Source organism: Buteo buteo, chromosome 13, assembly GCF_964188355.1.
Source record: "Buteo buteo chromosome 13, bButBut1.hap1.1, whole genome shotgun sequence".
Taxonomy (NCBI): Eukaryota; Metazoa; Chordata; class Aves; order Accipitriformes; family Accipitridae; genus Buteo; species Buteo buteo.
In genome coordinates this window covers 27052072-27073971 of record NC_134183.1, presented here as the reverse complement: position 1 = coordinate 27073971, position 21900 = coordinate 27052072, and the positions used below count along the sequence as shown (strand labels likewise).

The 21900-nt window shown below is 37.7% G+C and overlaps 1 protein-coding gene across 3 annotated transcripts in view; it reads left to right on the top strand.

The window, feature by feature from the left end:
* GALK2 (galactokinase 2) overlaps window positions 1–21900 on the top strand; it is a 50316-nt gene that overhangs the window by 24171 nt on the left and 4245 nt on the right. For 2 of the 3 annotated variants that reach the window (XM_075045218.1, XM_075045219.1), the window contains 4 exons: window positions 1315–1413; window positions 4145–4297; window positions 9434–9644; window positions 18670–18871. In XM_075045218.1, coding sequence (XP_074901319.1) covers window positions 1315–1413; window positions 4145–4297; window positions 9434–9644; window positions 18670–18871 — 665 coding nt within the window. Of the gene's footprint in view, window positions 1–1314; window positions 1414–4144; window positions 4298–9433; window positions 9645–10475; window positions 10547–18669; window positions 18872–21900 lie in introns of all 3 variants that reach the window. The other variant, XR_012652799.1, reaches the window with a different exon arrangement.

The window sequence follows — 21900 nt, the reverse complement described above, 5'->3', positions numbered from 1 at the left end:
CTTTTTCTTGTGTGTGGTCATTTACCATGTTTGATTCAAAGAGATGCAGTCTGCATAATTTTAGAGTAACTTTGTTGATGTTCTTTTGATAACTTCTGCTTATCAGCCTAAGACTTATTGGCCATAACTGCATTGTGAGCTGAGTAAATTGGTTCTTAGTGCATTTGCAAACAGTTCATCCTGGTTACATTGATCTAAGCACCAATTTTACAACTTTATCTGTGGTGCCATTACAGAAATGGAGCAAGTGAGCAGGCAGGCACTGTGCGCATACCTCTCTCTTAGCATGGTGATTTACTGCCTCTATCTGCTGCCTTTTACAGCTCTGTGCTGGCTAATGTCCTTGCCTTGCTGGTTAGTTTGTTTCAATCCTGCGATGCTACATCCTTAGTGTGGAATCTGAATCTGACTTTGTCACCAGACTGAAAAATGGACTGCAGCTTTTCTAAAGTTCTATTCCCATCTTCCCTTGTGCTTAGAAAAACGAACTGGTAGGGGTCATAGTAGGTAGATATGGATGCTTTCCTTTTGACCTTCTTTTCGACTAGTTTATGTTCTTTGACCGTTCTCCAAGGCTTCTCCTGTGTTTTGTTTTGACTTGGCCTGCTGGCTGAAAGCTTTACTGTAAATTATTATTTTTGACAGTTATGATAGTGATATTCCACACTCCCATAGTATCCTCTGACCACAGGTATCAGAATGCACAAAGATATGCCTAAAATGTCACAAAAGAATGCAAATCACATACAGTTACAAATTAGTTCAGATAAACAATGATGTAAGCAGAGTATAGTATCTCAAGGAGAAATGACAAGTACCACTGATTAGAGTATTTACAGTGAGAAAGGTTTTCTGAGTTAGGTTCAGTGCATAATTTCTGATCATGGACTCAGTGCATTAAAATAGTATGAAGTAACTTGGCATTTTTCTGTAAGCTACCAAGATGCACATATTCAACTAATAAATCAACAAAATATTGGCTATTGGGATGGAAGGCTGTGAAGTGAATGAGGAAGGTGGGAGGAGGACAGCTGCAAGAGTTAAGCATCTATACAAGGACACTCTGAAAAGCATCTGGCTATGGTGGGTCCAGTGGAGGCTGAATAGTTGATTCTTTTTTGCTTCAGAACAAAAGGAAAAAGGGGCTACGTGGCATCCCGGTTAATACCAGCTTACACTACTTGGTGTGTGAGAGACTGGTTTCAGAGCTCTATCATTATCTCCTTTTTTTTTCCTCACTAGTTCATATGTAAGCAGTATAAAAGTATCATCTTTAACCTTGGCGGAAGGTTCACATGTTAATGTTTTTTTCAGATGGAGCTTGCAGAAATTTGCACAAAGAGCGAACGTTATATTGGCACAGAAGGTGGAGGAATGGATCAGTCGATCTCTTTTCTGGCAGAAGAAGGAACTGTATGTGGATCTTTGTAATCTAAACTAACAATGTAATACTTATTTATGTAAACAAAAAATATCCTCCTACATATCTAGCAGAAAGACAAGAAAGTGGAATACCTTAGTAAGCAGTATAAGCACCATTGGTATGTAAATGAAACAGGAATTATATGTATAAACTTGTGTGCAATCAAGTATGACAAGTTTGAAGGAATAAGATGATGAAAATGAGAAATGGAAAGAAGGAGTAAAGAAAAGACGTGGGGAAAGATGTACTTTAGAAGAGCACCAGGTTCCACGCTATTTGGCTAATTAATCACTGAACTTAGAATGTTTCTCATATAATGAAATCTGAATGGTCGGTATGCCTTGTATTCAGTGCAAATGGGATAATTATTACAAAAATGCTTTCTTGAAACTTCTTATAACCAAACAGTTCTAGGAAGTTTTGCCAGGTCTAGTTAGAAAGACAATGGAGATTATTTTTTTTTCCCAGTTTTGCTAATTCCAGACAATTCTGTGGCTGGATTCTGATGTAGAAGGCGTTTAGCTGTCTTAAACATGGTGACAGAAGGTGGACTAGCAATGATAAACAGGACCTGCAAAGTTATGCATGAGTGCCTGCAGTGGAATTTACAGTGGAGTTCATCCACTGTCCCAGAAGGTGCATAGGACTGTGACTGTTCAAACTTAAAACCTGTCAAAATAGTTTTATTGAAATTAATGTAGTGTTTCATGACAACCTTTACTTTCTTTATAATTGTGATATTATACCTCTACAGCTTTTGTTTCTTAATGCCATATCTTGGATGAGCTTATACAGAAAAGAAGCTATTTCCTAGAATTACACCGAACGTTTAATTCCATCGTGAGACACGTGTATTTTCAGTTTCATATCACCTGTACCTACTCTACACCTTTCCTTCACACTTTATAGTGTTATTAGTAAACACACAGCAACATGAATGCTGAAGGAAGCAGCGTATTTTCCTGGCATACACACAGATGATCGTGTAAGTGGAGGCTTTTCTGATATATAGAAGTGGTGATCAAAAAGGCAAAGAAAATGTTAGAAAAGATTAGAAAAGAAATTGTGAACAAACCAGAAAATATCGTTGCTTCAGTGTACTTGCAGCTGAATGCATTTCTGGCCTCCTGTCTCAAAAAAAAAAATACTTGAAGAAGAAAAGTACAGTAAAGGGGACTGATGTTGATCAAAGCTATTTTTACATGAGCATTGACTGAAAAATTTAAAGCTTCCAGCTTGGAAAACAAGTATCTTTGAAGATGGTAGTTTGAAGCTCTGTAAAACCCCTGAATGGATAAGAGAAGGTAAATTGAGAATTCAGTGTTTTTCTTAACCGAAGAACTAACAGAAACACAATGACATTAGCAAGCAGCTTGTTAAAAACAAACAAGGAAGTTTGGGTTTTTTTCCCAAAACATTCATTGTTAAATTGAGAAATACCGTACATTGTGGAAAGCAAAAGTTTAAAAAGGTTTCAAAAAAAGACTTTCTTGGATTACTGATAGAGTATTAGCCTATTTGTAGCTATTAAACATAATAGTCTGATGTTTCTTCCAGTGTAAGTATGACCACTGTAATCTTTGCTTACGCGAAGCTGGAAAAATATATCAAAAAAAAAGATTGCTTTGTATATGTCCTATTTTTATATTCCCCCTAAATATCCATTTATGGCTACTGTCAGAAAGAGGACACTGGACCAGCTTAGTGGTACATTCTGATCTAATGTAGCAGTTCTTAAAGGGTATATTTAAATGTAAGCAAGCTTGTCTGTCTTGATAGTAATTTTGTGACGTGGTCCAGAATCTCAATGGCAGGGCGTAACACACATGCTGTACATAATGTACAAGCAGATTTGTCATTGTTTATTTAGCACTCTAGCTGCTCAAGGAACTCTCTGGGGGTGAACAATGCCAAAACCAGTAAGACGTCCCTGCTTGCAGAGTTACAGTCTATTCTAAGAAGCCAAAGCAGGGCACATGATTTACAGCTTATCCCAATGAAAAGCCAGATGTGAATTTAATCTCTTGATTACATTACATCCTGAATTATTTAATTAATGGATGCCTAGCTTATTCCATGAAAAGGTCACAAAATGTTGGGAACATCTTGCGCAGCCTGTGTAAGGCATCTATGAGGCAAGGCAGTCTCCTATGTTGGAAGGAGACAATAACTACATTTTTAGATGTAGTTTTACTTCATTTCTCTGTTTGATTGTCTGCATGTAACATGATCACTGTCTCTAGTCAGTCCTAAAATTTTGATACTATTCTGTACGTCAGTGAACTAATCTTGATCTATTGGAAAATGAGAAAACTAAGGGGGAGATGGACATTGTGGAAGGGGAAGGGAATGTGAAGCCCCTAGTGGCACGCACATTAGCTTCAGCCAGGCCTGGTACTTTTCTGTAGATCAAAGAAAAACTGTTGTCTTAAACAGGAAAGAAAAATAGGTTGGGTGGGGTTCTGTGAAATGCTGAAAAAAACCCAAAGACTTAATGGAAATATTTTAAAATCCAGCTACAAGGGAAAAGTTTGAAATGTATGTGTAACTTGGCCAATGAGGTTAAACCCCTTTTCTCACTGTTTCATGTCAGTTTTCTTTGCTTAACTGTCCCTGGATTTTCAAGAGAAAAAACATGCAAATTTGCATTTGATTTATAGAACTAAGTGCACTGTTAGCTAGTAGTAAATTAAAACTAACCATTCATTTTTCTTTCAATAGGCCAAGTTGATAGAGTTCAGTCCTCTGAGGGCAACTGATGTTAGACTTCCAAGTGGAGCTGCGTTTGTTATTGCTAACAGTTGTGTTGAAATGAATAAAGCAGCAACTTCTCATTACAATATTAGGGTAATGGAGTGTCGTCTGGCTACAAAGGTAACGTATGGCTTATGTCAAACTCTAATGAAACCTTCATCTTAGTATGTGCTTTTTTCCACTTCTGACCAATCATGTCTTTAACACCTGGCTAGGTGCTACTTTAAGTAGCATTTTACTTTCCAGAACCAGACACCTCCATCTCTGCAGAAACAGAACTCCTGCCGAGTTTAATGGAAGTGCAAGGACTGTGCCCTTATATAGAAGATTATGTGATTTAGTTCTATTCAATTTATTTTGTATTATATTTCAATGGAGGAAATAAGTCTATTTTTCAGCAAAAAATATTCTCAGTTAATAAGATAGACTGTTTCTAATTAGAGCTGAATAATGACAAATAATGGAAAGCAACCAGTGTGGTCACATGTTTGTATGTATATATGGCAATAGATGGGTATTTTCTAGGATTTAGAGGACATCAAAGCTACTAGCTGGAGGCCTGGAAGTAATATTGGAAATGCTGAATAGCAGCATGTATGTCAGTGTAAAGTTTAAAAACAGGCTTGAATCAAGACCCAACATTTAGGTTGTGCTGCCAGTTTACAGCTTGCAGTTATCTCTAAGATGTATGGAACTTGAACATGAAAAATCTAAGTTCCACTTTAATTCTGGATTTTGTAGACCATACGTTTAGGAATATGTAGATGTAGGGTTTGATTTGAGTTTGTTATAGGAATACATTGGATTTTTCTTTGATTAGATTAAGTGAGGAATAAGCATAATGATTCCGTTTAGTTATACCCAACATAGTGTGCTGTGTGAAAGAACAGAATTTGGGTCACAAAGTCCAGATGAAAGTTTTTTAAACTGCAGCATGGAACTCCATGCCACAAAACATTTTGCCAAAACCTGAGCAATACTCAAAAGTACTTTGAGCATCTGTTGGCATCATAATTCTATGAAAAATTACCATAGTTAATGCTATTTAAAAAAACCCCAAACTTGAAGAGGTGATCAAATACTGACAAGATGTAACATAAAATAGAGTGTTAAGATATTTTTCAAGGAGGGAAGCTAAACTTCAGATGACTTTTTAAATGGGCTTTAAACTCAAGTATAAAGAACATAGCTGCATTTTAGGTATATATAAGATATGGTAAAAATAATAGCACCAATGACCATAGTTAAAGCTGTTGTTGCTGAAGTTAATAAAAAGATTCTTATGCCATTAAGAAAATCAAGATAAGGACCTGTTTATGTGTTGGTTCTGGTATAACTGATAAACCTCTAATTTAGGATAGTTAATTGACTAAGTATGTATTTTAGGAAGAGCTTCTTTTGGAATTTTTTTTTTTGCATAAGGAACAGAGAACCTTCACAGATGATCGATCTATTCTAAAAGGCAAACTACGAGTGCATTAAGTTGTAAGACCTTTTGAAGTATTGTTTCATATACCAGATTTTGTGAATTGAATCAGAGTTTTCTAAATTGCTTTAAATTTTTGGTCCTGTGCAGTAAACTGAAAAGGTGGTAAGGAAAGATGATTTTTTTTGCATTCCTGTTAGCTATGATGCAATCTCTAAAAAGGTACCTTTAGCAGATGCTTGATTTTAAGGAGACTAACAACATACACCTGTCTATTTTTAAACATATGCTACCCAGATGGAAAGTTGCACACACTATAAAAATACGTTGAGCCAGGAAAAGACTTGTCTTTAGGAACAGGTCACAGCAGGGTGAAGGAGGGCAGGTATGTAAGTGGAAGCAGGGAAGTCTTTTAAGCACCATTAAGCTAATGGAACTATGAAATAACATGCTGGGCCTCACAATAATGCTTTAAAAGAAATTCTCATTGCTAAATGCCTTAGGATAGGCTTTTTTTTCCCTTTCTGCTTTAGGTCATTCTAGAATTTCATACTGTTTGCAGAAAGCTCCATGTAAGTAAAGATGCCAACACAACATATCCCTGCTGGCATTAGCGTAGGACATTTTGATGTCAGTCTGTCCTACAGCAAGTGAGCTCTTATCATCCTCACAAAATTATCTTTCTCACGTTCTGTTCCTTTCCTTTCCCTTCTGGACAGTCATTCTTTTGCTTGTTGGTTTTTTTTTCTCTTCCTCTATTCTTGTTGTAGCCTCTGAGTGCTTTCCTGTACTCTAGTATATGTTTAAAGACACTTATGTTCTGCAGAACACTCGCAATTCCAAAGGAAATTAACTTCTACTTTATACTTCAGAAAACTCACATAGTAGGTGCAGCAGGATGAATACGAGCATTAGTGAATGCTGTGGTCTCCTCTGCTTCACTGTGTGTGGTTTGCTTCACTGTCAGCTATAGAGTAGTGCCAAGAACGTCTGCAACTGGAATGCCATATAGTTAATCAACTAATGTTTGTTAAATGTGGAAAGATGCTCAGATGACATTATAGAAATGTAAAGTGTAAGAAAGTGATGTTGCTATATGAGGGCTAAGTATTCCTATACTTACTCCTAGTCAGACTTTCTTTTATTTAAATTTGTCCCATCATTTACTAAGTATGTTTTCCTCTCAGTTACTTACAGTTCTACAGTGTGCCTGTGTTGAATAATAAAGGACAATAAAGCCTACAGATGCTATATCCTGGCAGTTAAAAGCCAGCTGCATGTTGTCCACATCTTTAATCCATCTAGTCAGAGATCATCAAGAAAATATCCAACTGTGGGATCAGTATTGGGATTACTTTTGTACATTAATTAGATGGGATTTTTTTCCCATTTCTGTTCTGTGTCCATTATAAGTTGAGCTGCTGCAGCTAGACTGTTTTGAAAAACCATTTCTGTTTGCCTGTAACATTTTTCCCAGTGCTCTTAGAATTGAAACTTTGCTATAAGCAGTATAGACCTTTCCAGCAAAGGCTCGCCCACTGGCCTGACGGGGTCAGTTTCCAGTTGGAACATTTGACCTGTAAAACCCCAGTGTAGTTAGCTCATCTAAAATACAGCATCTCCCTTGAAGTATAGAAATGGGAACAGATGTGACAATACACATGACATATTTCTACAGGGGATTATTTATTAAAAATGGAAATAGAAAAATTTTTGTTGCCTTATAGAATATTATTTTTTGTAAATTCTTAGTTCTGTTTAACTTCTGGTAATAAAGTCTAGGGGATGCTGAACATTAGGATTAAAGCATGAGGAAAAAAATTTCCATTCATTTAGCACCTTGAAGCAGATTTAAGAACATGTCACAAACATGCACTAACCTAAGAGATACTGAGTATTTAAGTAAAACAAATGTTATTCTAGCATAAGCTAAAATACAATTACATAAAGGCTGGGGAGTTCTAGGTAGTCAGAGCCTTTGAAAAGCAGGCCAGAAGTGACTTAATCAGTCTTTTACAAGAAAATTTTCTCACCCAATTTCTGCATTAGCCACTAGTGCTGCTTCTTTCTCTACCACTGCACATACAAAACTGTGTTTTAGATGGCGACAGAGTCATATGATTAGGATTTTGATTGGATTTTGTTTGTTCTGCTCTACTGAGCCTCACATAAATCTTAGTAAGTCACTAGATGGCACCAAAAGTAGTTAATTTTTATATACTGTAATAAAACTGGAAGAGCCCTTGCAAAAGCAGTGTTGGAAGAGAGCAGGAGGGCGAGAATCTGTAGCAGATAGTTGGGCAGCAGATCTGCTTAAATTTCATGCTGTAACTTTGCACAAAGCAAAGCAAATACTTTTCGGACACATATGTAAATCCCATGGTTTTTTTACCCAGGAAGTTAAATGGCTTTGCTGAATTGAGACGTAAATGATTTCAAACCAATCTCACTCAAAACCAGTATTGATTGAAAAGAATAACAAAACACACTGGGTGAAATCTTGGCCCTGTTGATGAGATGTTTTAATGCTGATTTGAATAGGAAAATAGGAAGAGGATTTCATTCCCTCATCTTGCTGCACTGGTTTAAACTCTCTGCAAACATATAGCCTGATCTGGCATACTTGGAAGCTTTAATCTCAACTTAAATGGTGGTATGTCAGGTACTTATGAATACAGTAAAGCAATGTTGGTATGTACCTGCTAATGTGTGTATTACTCTGTAGTAATCTGTTGAAATTAAAGGTGGTATGTCAGTAGGATCCCACAATGACCACTTAATATTCTTCTATAATTTGTAACATTAAAAGTATTCTACCTGATGAGGAAAGCTGCTTTACTCAACCATTTTCATTAGGCATATGAGAGCATCAACACATGTAGCAACCTTCCAGAGAAAAACCTCTTTGACGTTATTTCCTTCTAGGTTTCTGGCATGTTGAAGTAACGACTGTCAATTGCCAAAACATCACAAAGATACACAAAGCATGACATTGTCTGGAGTAGGAAAAACAGATAACATCTATAAATAATTAGCATCATAGCAATCATGTAGGAATGAAGCAGATTCTGACATACTGTCCTAGTTTCAGCTAGGACAGAGTTAATTTTCTTCCTAGTACCTGGTATAGTGTGGTGTGTGGTGCTTCATTGCCAGCTGGGGTTAAACCATGACACTAGACACTAACACATCGTAACCTTCCTGTAAGGCTCAAAACTTCCTTTAAATTGGATGTTAAAAGAATGTACTTAAAATTTACTTTAAACTCTAGAGATTGAGAAAAGTTACTGTTAATTCTCCCACACAAATCTTATGCCCACTTTCGTATTTTTAAGACTATTATGAGAAGGGGTTTTAATGACAACCTCAAATGTTCATCAGAAAACTCCAGGAGCATATTGGAAAGGTCAAACTGAGTTTTAAATGTTAGAGCAAATTCTAACAGTACAGAAACAGTCTTCTTGGGGACTTTTAGTGTTACAATATCATAGCGTTTGTATAAGCAATTGTCTGAATGTGATTGTAAAAGGTTAAGTGCTTAAAGTAACAACATCCATGGAAAAGGATAAATCACTGATTTGATATCACACAAATAATGCCAGTAGGGCTTTTACAGACAATATCTGATTTGAGGGAAGAATATCTATCATTCACAGACCTTTTATAAATAAATATAATGACTATCTGCTATGTACTGATAGAAGGTAGTTTCAGATGGTTCCCAATTAAGAAGTGAAAAGAGCAAATGGGTCTTAAAGGTGTTTATGGACTATTAAGTAGTTTTAAACAGGAAGGCACAATATTTTCTATTTTATTTTTTTGCATTTTAGCTTCTCTCAAAGTCAAAAGGATTGGACTGGAAAACAATGTTGAGACTCCATGATGTACAAACCAAGCTAGGAGTTAGCCTAGAGGAAATGCTGACCATTGTCGAGGAGGTATTACATCCTGAGCCTTACAGCACAGAGGAAATTTGTAAATGCCTGGGAATTAGCCTGGAGGAGCTCCGCTCTCAGATCCTTAGTCAAAACACGCAAGATGGTAAGCATATATGAAATGGTGGGGTTTAGTGGACAATGTCTGTATTATATAAAAAGTTTATGTATTACAAGTAGTGCAAGTGGAAGTCTTGGCAGAATACTTCCCCAGAATCTTAGGTGGCAAGTGAGAGAATTGATACCACGATTTTCATTCTAACTTCCAACTTAAAACAGAGCAAAACTGATTTTGATTGAACTGTTTCTAAAATGGTAGAAGTAGCAGATCACTTACTGTTTTAGATTAGCTTGTGCTGTTTGAGAGTCATCTCTAAATAACCCAGGTTTTACTCTAGGGAAAAGTCAAAACTAGGCTTCCTTTTTTGGCAAGAGCTCTTAACAAAACCAAACGTTTTGGATGGTTACAGCATCATTAAAATGAATCCTGTTTGCTCTCCCTTAACTGGTATTAAAGACCAGCATAGATGGAGCTTGTGTTTCTGATTTTGAATTGATAAATACATGATCACTTCATAAAACATGCACTGGGCAGCAAGTCATCTAGGCCTCTCCTGAGAAAGAAGTTTCTGTCACTATCAATATTTTTACTTCATTTAGAAAAATGTTGGTGGAGGTGAACAATTTACTATTAAAATATTTCCCATGTATTATTGCTTATGATTATACCATGCAGTCATGAGCATTGGCACACATGGAGTGGATCTGGGATGCATATAGTAGGGTTGCTAAAAATACTGAGTAATAGAGCATTTATGAAATAATTAATTTGCATTCATAACAGGTTTCCAATTGAGATCAGAATCTTTAAGAACTTAAAATAATACTTACTTCCTTGTTTCCATTCTGTAGCCTTAATATCTCTACTGTTTTGTAGCTGAATTACATCCTTGCCAGTCCTTCCCAAGACTGCTTTCAGGGACGGATACGTTTGATGCATATAAATCAGTAAGATATCTATGTATACTGATGCTTATATTTAAATAATCTTTTTATCTGGAATGATTGTACACCTTATATATTGACCAAGGACCAGGTCCTGAATCTATAACCTATTTCACGCCCCAGTGGTATCAGAGAGTATGAAACTATCTTATTGTCTAATTACACTGCCAGAGGGCACCAGGATGGAATATGATATCTTAATCCAGCTCTTTATCTCCAGAAAGAATTATGATAACTCTGTGCTGTATGTACATGAGGAATATACTGAACCATGTACCTGCACTCTGCAACATTTTCATGGGAAACTACAAGGTTGTAAATCTTTTATGCTGTCCCCTTACTCTCCCCTTCCTGAAGCAATACAAGACTATTAACTTACAGATGTTCATACTCCTTATACCTGGTTTATAAAACAAAATTCTACAGTTCTGTTGAATTTAATTGTTTATACAGGTTATTTTGATTTTTTTTCAAAAACCAAAGTCTGGATAAAAAATTTAAACATAAAAGCTGTAGAAGAAACTCTGAGGAAATTATATATTGTGGCTCTGAATAGCGTTTGCAGATGTTTGCTGAACAGAATATCTTAAACTTGCATGACCATGATTTCATTTGATAAGGCCAATTAAAATGGGTTATGCTGAAAGTATCTTTGCATGTACAATATAAAATTAAATAACAGATTTCTGTAAAACTATATGCAAAGGAGAAACAAGACAGACACAGAAAGAAGGAATCTAAATCCACTGTTTGTTTTTGTTACACACTAAACAAATTACATTTTATGTTCCTTTGGAAAACCAGAGGCTGTTTGACAAAAATATTTTTCTTATTTCCCCTCTACTTTCCCACTATATTTTCATGACAATGCCTGGCTTCTTCATGTGAGAGAAAACATACCGACAAATAAGTAATGTCTGTAGGGAATTTCAGAATGTTGTTGAACTTCTTTGTTCAACATAAAAAAGAACCATAACATTTAGGATCATAGAATCATAGAATCATTTAGGTTGGAAAAGACCTTTAAGATCATCAAGTCCAACCATAAACCTAACACTGCCAAGTCCCACTAAACCATGTACTAAACCATCCCTAGTAATAATGTGAACAACAGTTTATGCATTCATCCTTTTGCTAGCATCCATAAAGTTCTGGCATTTCTTGGTAGACAGAAGCTCATAGAATCATTTAGGTTGGAATGAGAATTAATATTTAGATCATTTACTGGATTCAGAGTTTTCTCTGTGGCTGAATATAAATTGTCAGTCATTTTAATTTTTTGTTTTATTCAAAGCTCAATGATAGTTACAAATGTTTTGTACTGGCATTGTATCTCATGATTAAGGATATGAAAGTGCTATGTAAATATTATTTTAGCCTTAAGTCTAGCTTCCCCTCCTTTACTTCTCCATTTCTCCAGTGATGGTACTGTATACTTACATAACGTTTTATAAGTGTATAAGGCTCACCAGATAAAACTCCACATCCCAAAGAAAAATGGTATGGACAGGCTTTGAGTAAGTCCCAGGCCAAGTCTGGAAGCACACAGCAACTTGCATCCCTTTTATCGGCCAGTATTCAAGGATTTTTGCAGTTCCCCACTGTACAGCCCACTTGCTCCCCAGGTTTGGAGAAGTACAGATGGTGCATAAAGCCTCTCTAAACTTCTTGCAGTTGTTTCTTGGCCAACTCAAAATCCTGAGTTTAAATCTCCCTTGCAAATGTTTACACATGGGTTGCACTTGTGGCTTCCGAAGATCTCTAGAAAAATAATATTTATTACTTTCTAAGGTGCACTATGCCATAATTTTGGCTTGGACTTGAGTGCTTCACAGAACATTTAGTGTGTGGTGATTGTGGGACATTAAGTATTTATAGGCTTCACCACAAAAGGATATTCTCCTGTAAAACTGTGTATTCCTTTAACCAGGAAATGTTTTTTTCCTACTTAAATGAGGTATTTTTAAACCCATTTTTCCTTTTCATGTATAAAATTGTAATCTAATTTTGACATTTAAACCTGGGAATGAAATCGCCATGGGAGGAGCAGGCATCCATTTGCTGTGTGGATTTGGCTGTTTAACTGCCATCCTATTAGTCCCCTGGAAAGAGAATTCTAAATCTGTGCTGTAGCTTCAATGAGAGGTGCTTGAATAGCCTTTCATTCCCACTGTCAAGTAATTTGTATTAATGGTGATGTCAGTGTAAGAACAGTTTCAACTTTATTTGCACAGACAGGCGCATGTGAAGGTGGACTCTCAGATATTATGTCAGGCTGCTCTGGGATACATAAAGCTTTGTTGTGTGCATTAGTAGACTGCCCTTGTCTTACGTGAACAGAACTTACCTCCAAACTGGTAGACCTAAGAGCACTTCCCAGCTTGAGGGTCCACATGCCTACTCCAGACTCAGTCTTATCCATGTCATGGCAAAATTTGAGAACGTACCATCCCCTTCCATAAAAACATGGTTTACTTGGGATGAGCCCCAGAGAGGTGGCCGCTCCAGGCAGATCCCATAACAGCTACCTGGAGGATGCAGGCCTTTGGGGTGTGCCACAGGTTAGGCACAGGCACTGAATGGTTTAGGTTAGTTGCAAAAGCCTTGTTAAAGCTAGCATGCCTCTGGAGGAAAAATCACTTTAAACCAGTAGTTATCATAATCTTGAAGCAGGTGTCTGCTAAATGGGTCACTGAATCCAGCACTGACTCGTCCCTCTGGTTTATTTTCAGAAAGCCACATTGCAAACAGTTACTTGAGCAGTCCCAGTAGAGTAACTGTTCCCCACTTTGAGTAGGGGGTTCACAATCTGGCTCAAATTAAAGCCATCTGGCGGCATTTTCTTATATACATTATGAGCCAGAAACCTTCACCCTCATCATGTTCAATCAGCAGGATGCCTAACAGAGAAGAGTACTATTCCACATGAGTAATGGTGGTAGAAACTGTCCCCTACATGATTTTGCGTTGGTGAGTTCTTCCTGTTGTAAATTTCTAACAGTCCCATCAGCCATGTGTAGCTCATTAATCTATAGTGAAACATATCTTAAGAAGCTGCCAAAGCAACTAGAAAAAAATATATAGCCTGAAGAGGTTGGTCTTTAGCTAAAGGTCAGATAGAATTGTACAGGAAGCCTCTTAACAAAGGAATCTGCTGGAGTTGAAGTTTTAACAAATAATATGAGTTGCTGAGAAGCCACAATGTTTAATTATAAAGAAAAAAAATCCCTGTAAATGGAGTGGACACGTTTGCACAAGTTTTGTAAAGCTAAAATTAAAAATATGATCATACAGTTGAAAACCCACAGTAAACTTTTCTGTTATATTTAATTAACCCACAGTTATTTGGGACTAATAGCCCAGGATTTTTGTTTGTTTTTAAGAGTTTTTACATAGATTTTGGACAAACTTTCATGAATGTTATTCTGCTGTGTTGTAACAACTTGAAAGGTTCTTGCTGCAGTATGAACTATTAGTGCACTGGAAAATGTCACCATTTCTTTCAATGGCATTTGGTGGTTTGTAAGTGAATTGAATCTACCTGTTCATGGATGACATTACAGAAATCCTCTGGAGAGGAGCAAAGCTAGGGTGCAGAAAATCTACAAAGGGTCAGTAAGAGTTGCTGACATTCTCTAAAAAATAGATAAGGACTGGTAATACAAAGCAGTTTACAGTGGAGGAGGTTCCTTGTAGAAGATTCACTGTGTCCTCTTTGAAACTTCAGAAACACAGTGAGGCTATGACCTGGAATGTGGATTAGCTGCTCCAATAGCAGGCCGAATACAGGTGAAATGTGTTAAAAAATTAGTGACAAAATGTCACTAAGAGCAGACCAGGGTACAGGATTCCTTGTCCTCCTTAAAGTTTTCTGTGATCTCATTTTGACTTTTCAGGTTGACTTTAATTTCTTCTGATCTGTATCTGTTGCAATCCATAAAAGGTGTTGTTCACCCTCACTTGAGTCCACAAGAAACTTTTTCTGTGTGCAGCTGATACCATGCAAAATAAATCAGTCTCCATACTGTCTTTTCAGAAAGGGACAAAAGAGACCCTGAGATTCTGGTTGTGCGAGCGTGTCTAGGTCTAAAATCAAACAGTTCATTCCTGCATGGCAGTGAGCTACGCAGAACATGGCAGTGAGGAAATGTGTAGTGATTTTCAAAAAACATTTTTTGAGAGCATGAATCTAGTCAGAGACAGATTCTCAGCCGATACAAATCTCCATCAGTCCAAATGGCGCTATGTCATTTTGAACAAACAGAGCACCTGAACTGGATATTGCACAGATCCCCTTATGGAAGAAACATTACTTTAGAAATCCCCTAGACAATTACTCTTACGTCAGCATAGTAGCCAGTTTCATTGCACCGGAGGTTTTAGGTTCCTCTCTAGTCACCAGAGAAATGGGTACCCACAGGGCAATGCGGGTCTCAGGTGGGATAAACGGTTCCCTAACCTGCCCTTTTCACTGACAGAAGGTGGAGCTGAGGGTACCTATATGCCTAATTTGGAACTAAATTTAAGTGGGAGAAACCAGACCTTTGTAGTTTACTGGATTAGGAAAGTATATTTACATTTCCAGTCAGATTAAGTACCTAATTTCCATACACTATAATAGATTTAAGGATCCACATGCTTTTAAGAATCTGGCATTAGTTCCCCACACCCTGCTTTTTTGCTCTCCTTTGAGCACAACAGAGGGTGAGACATATAACCTAGTCCTGTGCAACACTGGAAGGTTTACTTTGAGGGCTTCAGTTTTTCTTCTTTCAGAGCACTCCAGTCCTAGCTCAGATATAAACTAATCAGTCATGCGCACTTTGGTTTAGTTTCTTTTAACCGTGACAGAGTGTGGCTTAGGAAATCAGTCCTTTCTAATTATAAAAAATGTGGCTATGTGAAGCATGCAGATTCTGATCAGTTTCTGCACTCTTCTAAATCACAGCCTCCATAGCTCTTTGGCATTTCCTATTAATTCAGATTTTATTTATGTGGAGCTAATATACAGGCTGTGATGTAGCAAGGAGATTCCAATATAGATGTAATTTTTGGAAATATCATGTGTGCTCTGCTATCTTTTATTATATAGAGTCGGTTAGTTGGACTACCTATCCAAAGAAGAGATACAGGAGGGTTTCTCTATTACCAGAGGCAGTTGGTATTGAAAGCCGAAAATATATGAATCATTTCATTATTTTAGAATAGGACTTACAGAGTACAAAGGTGTTCGCTGTCCTGAAGATAATTTTACCTGAGCAATACACTGCCAGAGAGGAAAAGCAAACTATAAAAAAAAATTTTTAAAAACAAACGTAATTTTCTGAAATAAAATGCTGCCTGTAACCAAACAATAGATAACATAATGATACCAGCCTTTAACCGATACTAATTGGCTAAAAGTCCACAAAGGAGTCCGAAAATAACATACAGCCGCTCTTTCTCACTTGGGAACTGCCTGAAAGGATTGCTTTTGCATCAAGAGAAAGCCAGTGTCAAGGTAGTGAGTTCTCCCCTACACAGAGTGGCTCTCCTGGAAATGAATGCTGTCGAGGACACAGCTCAGATCTTTTGGCTGGCAGCCAGTAGCTGGAGCACCCATTCTGGTTGCCAACTCATAACATGACGAGCACAACACAACCCCAGAGATTTCTAAGGTAATCTGGCCAGTAGAGCATTGCTCTACCAAAGGGTGGTCTCCGAATCAATCACAGCCTTTGGCAAGTCTGTTGCCTTACAATTGAAACCAGACATGTTTTCAGTTCATTCTTTGGGTTACTACTGTTCAATGGTGATTTACAAGAGAGTGTGAGCTATGGCAATCTCTCACGCAACTTTAGATATTCCCTAAACGAATGCACATTTAGAAATCTCCTTGCTCTAAAACAATGGCTTATAAGAAAAGAATATTTAAAGAGAAACGATCCTTAAAAATAGGCCAAGCTGCCTTTCTTTAACATTCAAAAATACTGAGGCATCACTCCGCAAAACACAGTGCAAGTAACTAGAGCAGCAACAAAATACAGTGGGGTAAAACACACTTCTAAATGGGAAACCAAAATATGCTCTTTCTGGGAGATAATCTCAAGATGATGTTTCTGGGGGCACTCAATTTTCGCATTTCTGTCCTGGTTTGAAATGCATTCAGAAGGCCTGTTCAAAAGACAGCAACACAAGGTTTCTCAGTAGCAGGCTGTATTGAATTACAAAATAAATATCACCAGAAGCAGTATCACCAGTAGCAGAACACTGCTATGTTCAATGTTTCTCTATCATTTTAGACTCCTTGTGTCTCTCAGCAATGAATTTTCAGCATTTACAGTTGTGATTTACATTTACTCTGGAGAAATAAAAAGGGATTATACAGGTGCTGACGAAGTCCTAGTCTGTGAGGGTTGCAATCTGGAGTATACATACGACAGATTTAATACTGGACACAATTTTATTTCCAGTCTTTCAAGGAAGATTTCGGCATATACTTGCAAATGTGGACTGCTGAAATCATTAAAAGTGGTTCCAGAACTTGGCTGTTTCCATGAAACAGGCAAGTAGGAACTCCATGTGTCTGGGTCAGATAGTGAGTTCTGTTTTGAATACAGGGCTTGTCTCTCTTCTCCTTTTACCTCTACTTGAGTGTTTCATCAGCCATTGTAGAAAGCAACAGAGACCAGAAGGTGAAATGAGGAGAGAGACCTTGCTCTAAAGGAGAATTTACACATAGAAAGAAAATGGGGGATGTTCTGAGGTGCTCCAACAAGAGTGTGCTTGAGTTGTGATGAAATAAGGAAACATACTGCAGTAGGTGCTCCACATAGGGAATAAATTCCACTTATCTAATATTTACCACCCAAACAGCTCAAGTAAACCAATCTAATCGTAAATTAAATTGTCACACATGCTTCTGGTGAACAGTACTTCCGCAATAGCAGCCATGGTATTAAAGCAAACAGAACTATACTGGGAGAGTAAAACAATGAACTACATGAGCTTGGGAACAGCAGATCAATTCTCAGATACTAGCTGCAAGCCAAACCCTCCTGTAAATAGGAGTAGCTTGAGGAGCCTTTAACTGCAGCCATCCCCTTCCTTTTTATGCCCCACTGTTCGGGCTTGGTGGAGGTCTCTACCCGGATGGCCATGCATGTTTGGGCACACACACACACACACATCCTTCCCACATGAACTGCTTTTTCATGGCACAATAGAAAAATTTTAGCCAAAATCCTTGCACTAGCTCTTGATCTTAGTAGGTCAATACTAAGCAGGACTCGTCTGGGCTTGACATCTCTTCACATCCACACAGGCAGCACTGACACTCTGGCTGGTAACACACACCAAAAAATAAACCCTGAAAATCAAACTGAAAGCACCTGTGCTCTTCACTGTACCTTTAATCTAGTATTATTTACAGTCAGGGTGAACCTGCATCATTGTGAAAATAGTTGAGAGGGCTTCCTTACCTTGCATCATTGTGAAAATACTTGAGAGGGCTTCCTTACCTATGCACCAGGAAACATGGATAATAGCATTTTTGTTAATCTCGGTTAAAAAAAAAAAAAAAAGTGGTGTTTTTTTTGTGGTTTGGTGGTTTTTTTTTTTTCAAGAAAAGGTCCATGCACACAGTTACATAATTGATGCAGATTTGGCCTGCAGCAGTCACACACAATGCCCTGGGCCAGCAGATGTTGGCCAAAGGCTGCCTGCAGGGCACTGGGTACCTTTCTGGTGTTCTCCTGACTCAGTTTTGCTGGTATTTGAAAACCTGCAAGCTTTAGATTAATGCCCTAATGCATGTCGCTGCTAACTCTTGAACTTGTGGCATGCCTCCGCAAAGTAAAAGGAGAGACCGGGTCTGTTCAGTGACACAGCAAATAACCAGAGCATGTGCATGATGTTATCAACATGGAAAAAATGAGTACATAGTATTTAGAGTTCATCAAAGTACAATCTTATTAGGGCTTTTAAAGAAGACGTAGGTGAGCTTTTGCAGAAGACTTTTAGCAGACAGACTTCTAATATAAAATATGAATTACTAAAAAAAATTAATTTTACTATATTTTTGTATGTTCCTTTTGTAGTGAATATTAATGGATAACTGCAGTACTTAATATTTTAATTTTGTTTAGTTTCCACCTTTAAGTTATACCAGCGTGCAAAGCATGTGTATAGTGAAGCTGCCAGAGTGCTGGAATTTAAGAAGATATGCAACAAAGCACCTGCCAATGCAATCCAGCTGCTGGGAGAATTAATGAACCAGAGCTATATCAGCTGCAGGGAAATGTATGAATGCAGCTGTCCTGAACTGGATCGGCTGGTAGACATCTGCCTGTAAGTTTTGACCACAAGGAAGAGTAATCGCCTGTTGAGAATATTGTTTGAATTGATGAGAAAATATGACATCGTTGGCTATTGCAATTTTAAAATGAAAGTATTCTTGTGTCTTATTACAAAATTAATCTCCTGCAGGGACATTACATGGTCAATTGTTTCCCTACTGACATCTGTGTAATACTTTCAGATGAAAGCTGCAGTTTATGGCTTTATTACAGACTTTGCTTTTGGACTGACTCATCATCACAAGTGTTACGTTAGACTGTTGGCTATTCTTTTTTTAAGTTGTAGAAGAAGTCATAACTGGTTTTCTTAAAACATCATCTTAGTTGTTCTAGTTGAATTCTGTTACTTTTTGTGTATTTCTTAACCATTTCAGAACTGCGCCATGGGAGTTCTAGGGCATAAGCAAGCTGTTCTACACTCTTAGGTTGCCTTGAAATCATAATGGTATATTGTGAAATGCTATTGCATTTTTTTCAATTAAAAAAGATATGTTGTCTAGGGTGTCAGATAGATTGGACAGTATTTCACCGTTTAAAAGATGAGTGTGTTAACTGGCTAACACTCTGCTTCTCCTCTCTGCATTGTGTGTCTGAGCTTTCCCCACATTATTCAGTCTCCATCTGCCCCAGCCTCATTCTTTTAGCTGGGTTCCCTAACTCAGTTTGGCCGCAATAAAACAAGCCCTCTCAACTCCAAAACACATTCCCTGAGTGTCATTTTGTCCCTTCTCTTCTCCCTTTATTCCTCCCCAGTTTCATATCCTCTAGCCAGAATAAACAGAGTTTGAGAAATGGCATGAAGTGAGCTGGAAATCAATCACAGGTTGCTGTGTGTAGCAGGCTGTTATTTTCATAACTGCTGCAGTGGATGATGAGATCTGGTATAACCATGTGTTAATACAGAAAGTAAAAAACGAATACTTAGTACTCACATTCTGCATAGTATTTCATCCGTAGTACAGGACGAGCATGAAAGGATGTACACATTTTGGTCCCTCTTAATTTCCATTTTTCTGGTACATTTAATCATGGGACAGACATTGTATGCTAACATTGATCTAAATTCAGTGGTTGGTGATCATTTTAACAGTGGCTTGGGGGAATAAACAGCTGCCTACCTGAGCTTTCCCACCACTACTCCATCCCTGCCTCTGCCCCAGCCACCTTCTCCCAGCTGCTTCCCTCATACACTTCATCATGGCTCCTGGTGATGCCACCTTCATACTTCTCCTCATCTGTTACGGTTCCTACTTTGCCTTGGAGAAGGGTGTGCTTAGTTTGGGAAACTCTGCCCTAAGCCAGAGCATTACTGCCCTGCCAGAAGGGAAATGTAGGGTGCCATAAGTCTTTGCAGGCCTGAGGTCAAGAAATGTTGTTTCACTCTCTTTTAGAAGCAAATATCCCATCCTCTCTCTACATCTTTCAGTCTTGAAGAAAACAGAAACTGTTTCAATTTGAAGGTAAAAAAAATGAATACCTTACCACCTAAAAATGAAAGTTACAAAAATATTTCTTTACCAGCGACTGGCTTTTTTTTTTTTAACTAGGAAATAAGTTTGGCTTATAATGAAAATACAAATTTTACAAACATGCAATTTGCCATATGCTTTTTTACTTCTATACTCATCCAGATTTTGTAAGTTGTAATACCCATGTACCAGGTTTGTAAATTGATAGAGTATGATACAGATGATTATTTAGGATAGTCTGATTTCTTTTGCAGACGAGATGGAATGGCCTCTAAGCCAGAAAACTACAAACTTAAAAACTGAACAGAAGACTTTTGGACATTCACAGATTATTTTGCATATGGGATACACATGCTGTTTTGTGATAAAACACAGAGAAGCCCCGAGAGCCATTGGACAGTCTGATAGTAATTTGGCAATACAATTTTGGTTCCTTCTCTTGGAAGTCAATCCAGTACGTAACTCACAGGCTATGTTCAGTTTATTGTATCACGTAATGATCACGTAATAGAATAAGCTATGCCAGTCACTTAGCGGGGCAATTTCACCATGGTTATCCCAGCTGCAAAAAGGGAACTGCTGATCTGTGTGTGACAATGGAGAACTGGCTCCAAAGTCAGCTGAAGACAGAAACTATGCTCTACTAAATTATCAAAAATCTTAGGCTACAGAGTCTTGATCCAGTGCGAGGTATCAGCACTGCCTGTTCTGTGATACCACTGACAGAGGAAAAGCCTTAAAACTTAACATCTGCTTTACTTTTAGGTACAGTAACTACCCAGTGTTGATGCCTCAGTCAATAGCATCTGATGACTGAACTTTGCAAAAGTGACTAGCCATTTTAAGTGTCTTCACTAGGGTATCTAGCTTGAATCATACTGATAGGGCCTGTTTTCAGAAATGCTGGGAGAAAACTCTCCTGTTTCAAGTAGGGGAAAACAAGTAGGTATAAACTGGTAAGATCTGCACTACAGCGTGGAGTTACCTGTGCTACATTTAAATAACCTAGCATGGATGCTAGCAACAGTCTATTGCAGTATGACGCTCAGCATGGGGATGGAAATTCTCTGTTTCTCATTTATGCTGAGCGCTGTGCTTTCATGGCTAGACAGCTGCTGCTCTCTGAGCTAGCCTGGGTATCGTGACACTGACTTGCAGGCAGTAGCACAGCCACAGCCACAGAACCCAAAGGAAAGGAGTATGCAGTTAGGATTTTACTAAATTAAATTAAAATTAATCACAGCATTTCAGTTCCAGGGACCAAAATATAAATAGTGAAGGAAAAAAGTGATGTGTGTGCCCATGTTACATCAGATTTCTAACTTACCAGCAGAAGAGCCCACAACTAGTATGATGAGCATAGCTAAGCACCACAGTGGAGTGTCATTTGTGTGAAGCGATTTCTAATTGGTATATTAAAATTATTTAATCTGGGGTTTTCTTAATTCAGTCATTGCACAGAAACAAGTAAATTATTTGTTCATTATTCTTTACTGTGTTGTCCCATCAAGAGCATTTCCTAAGAGAAGTGTCTTTCTTCTTTAGAAGTTTG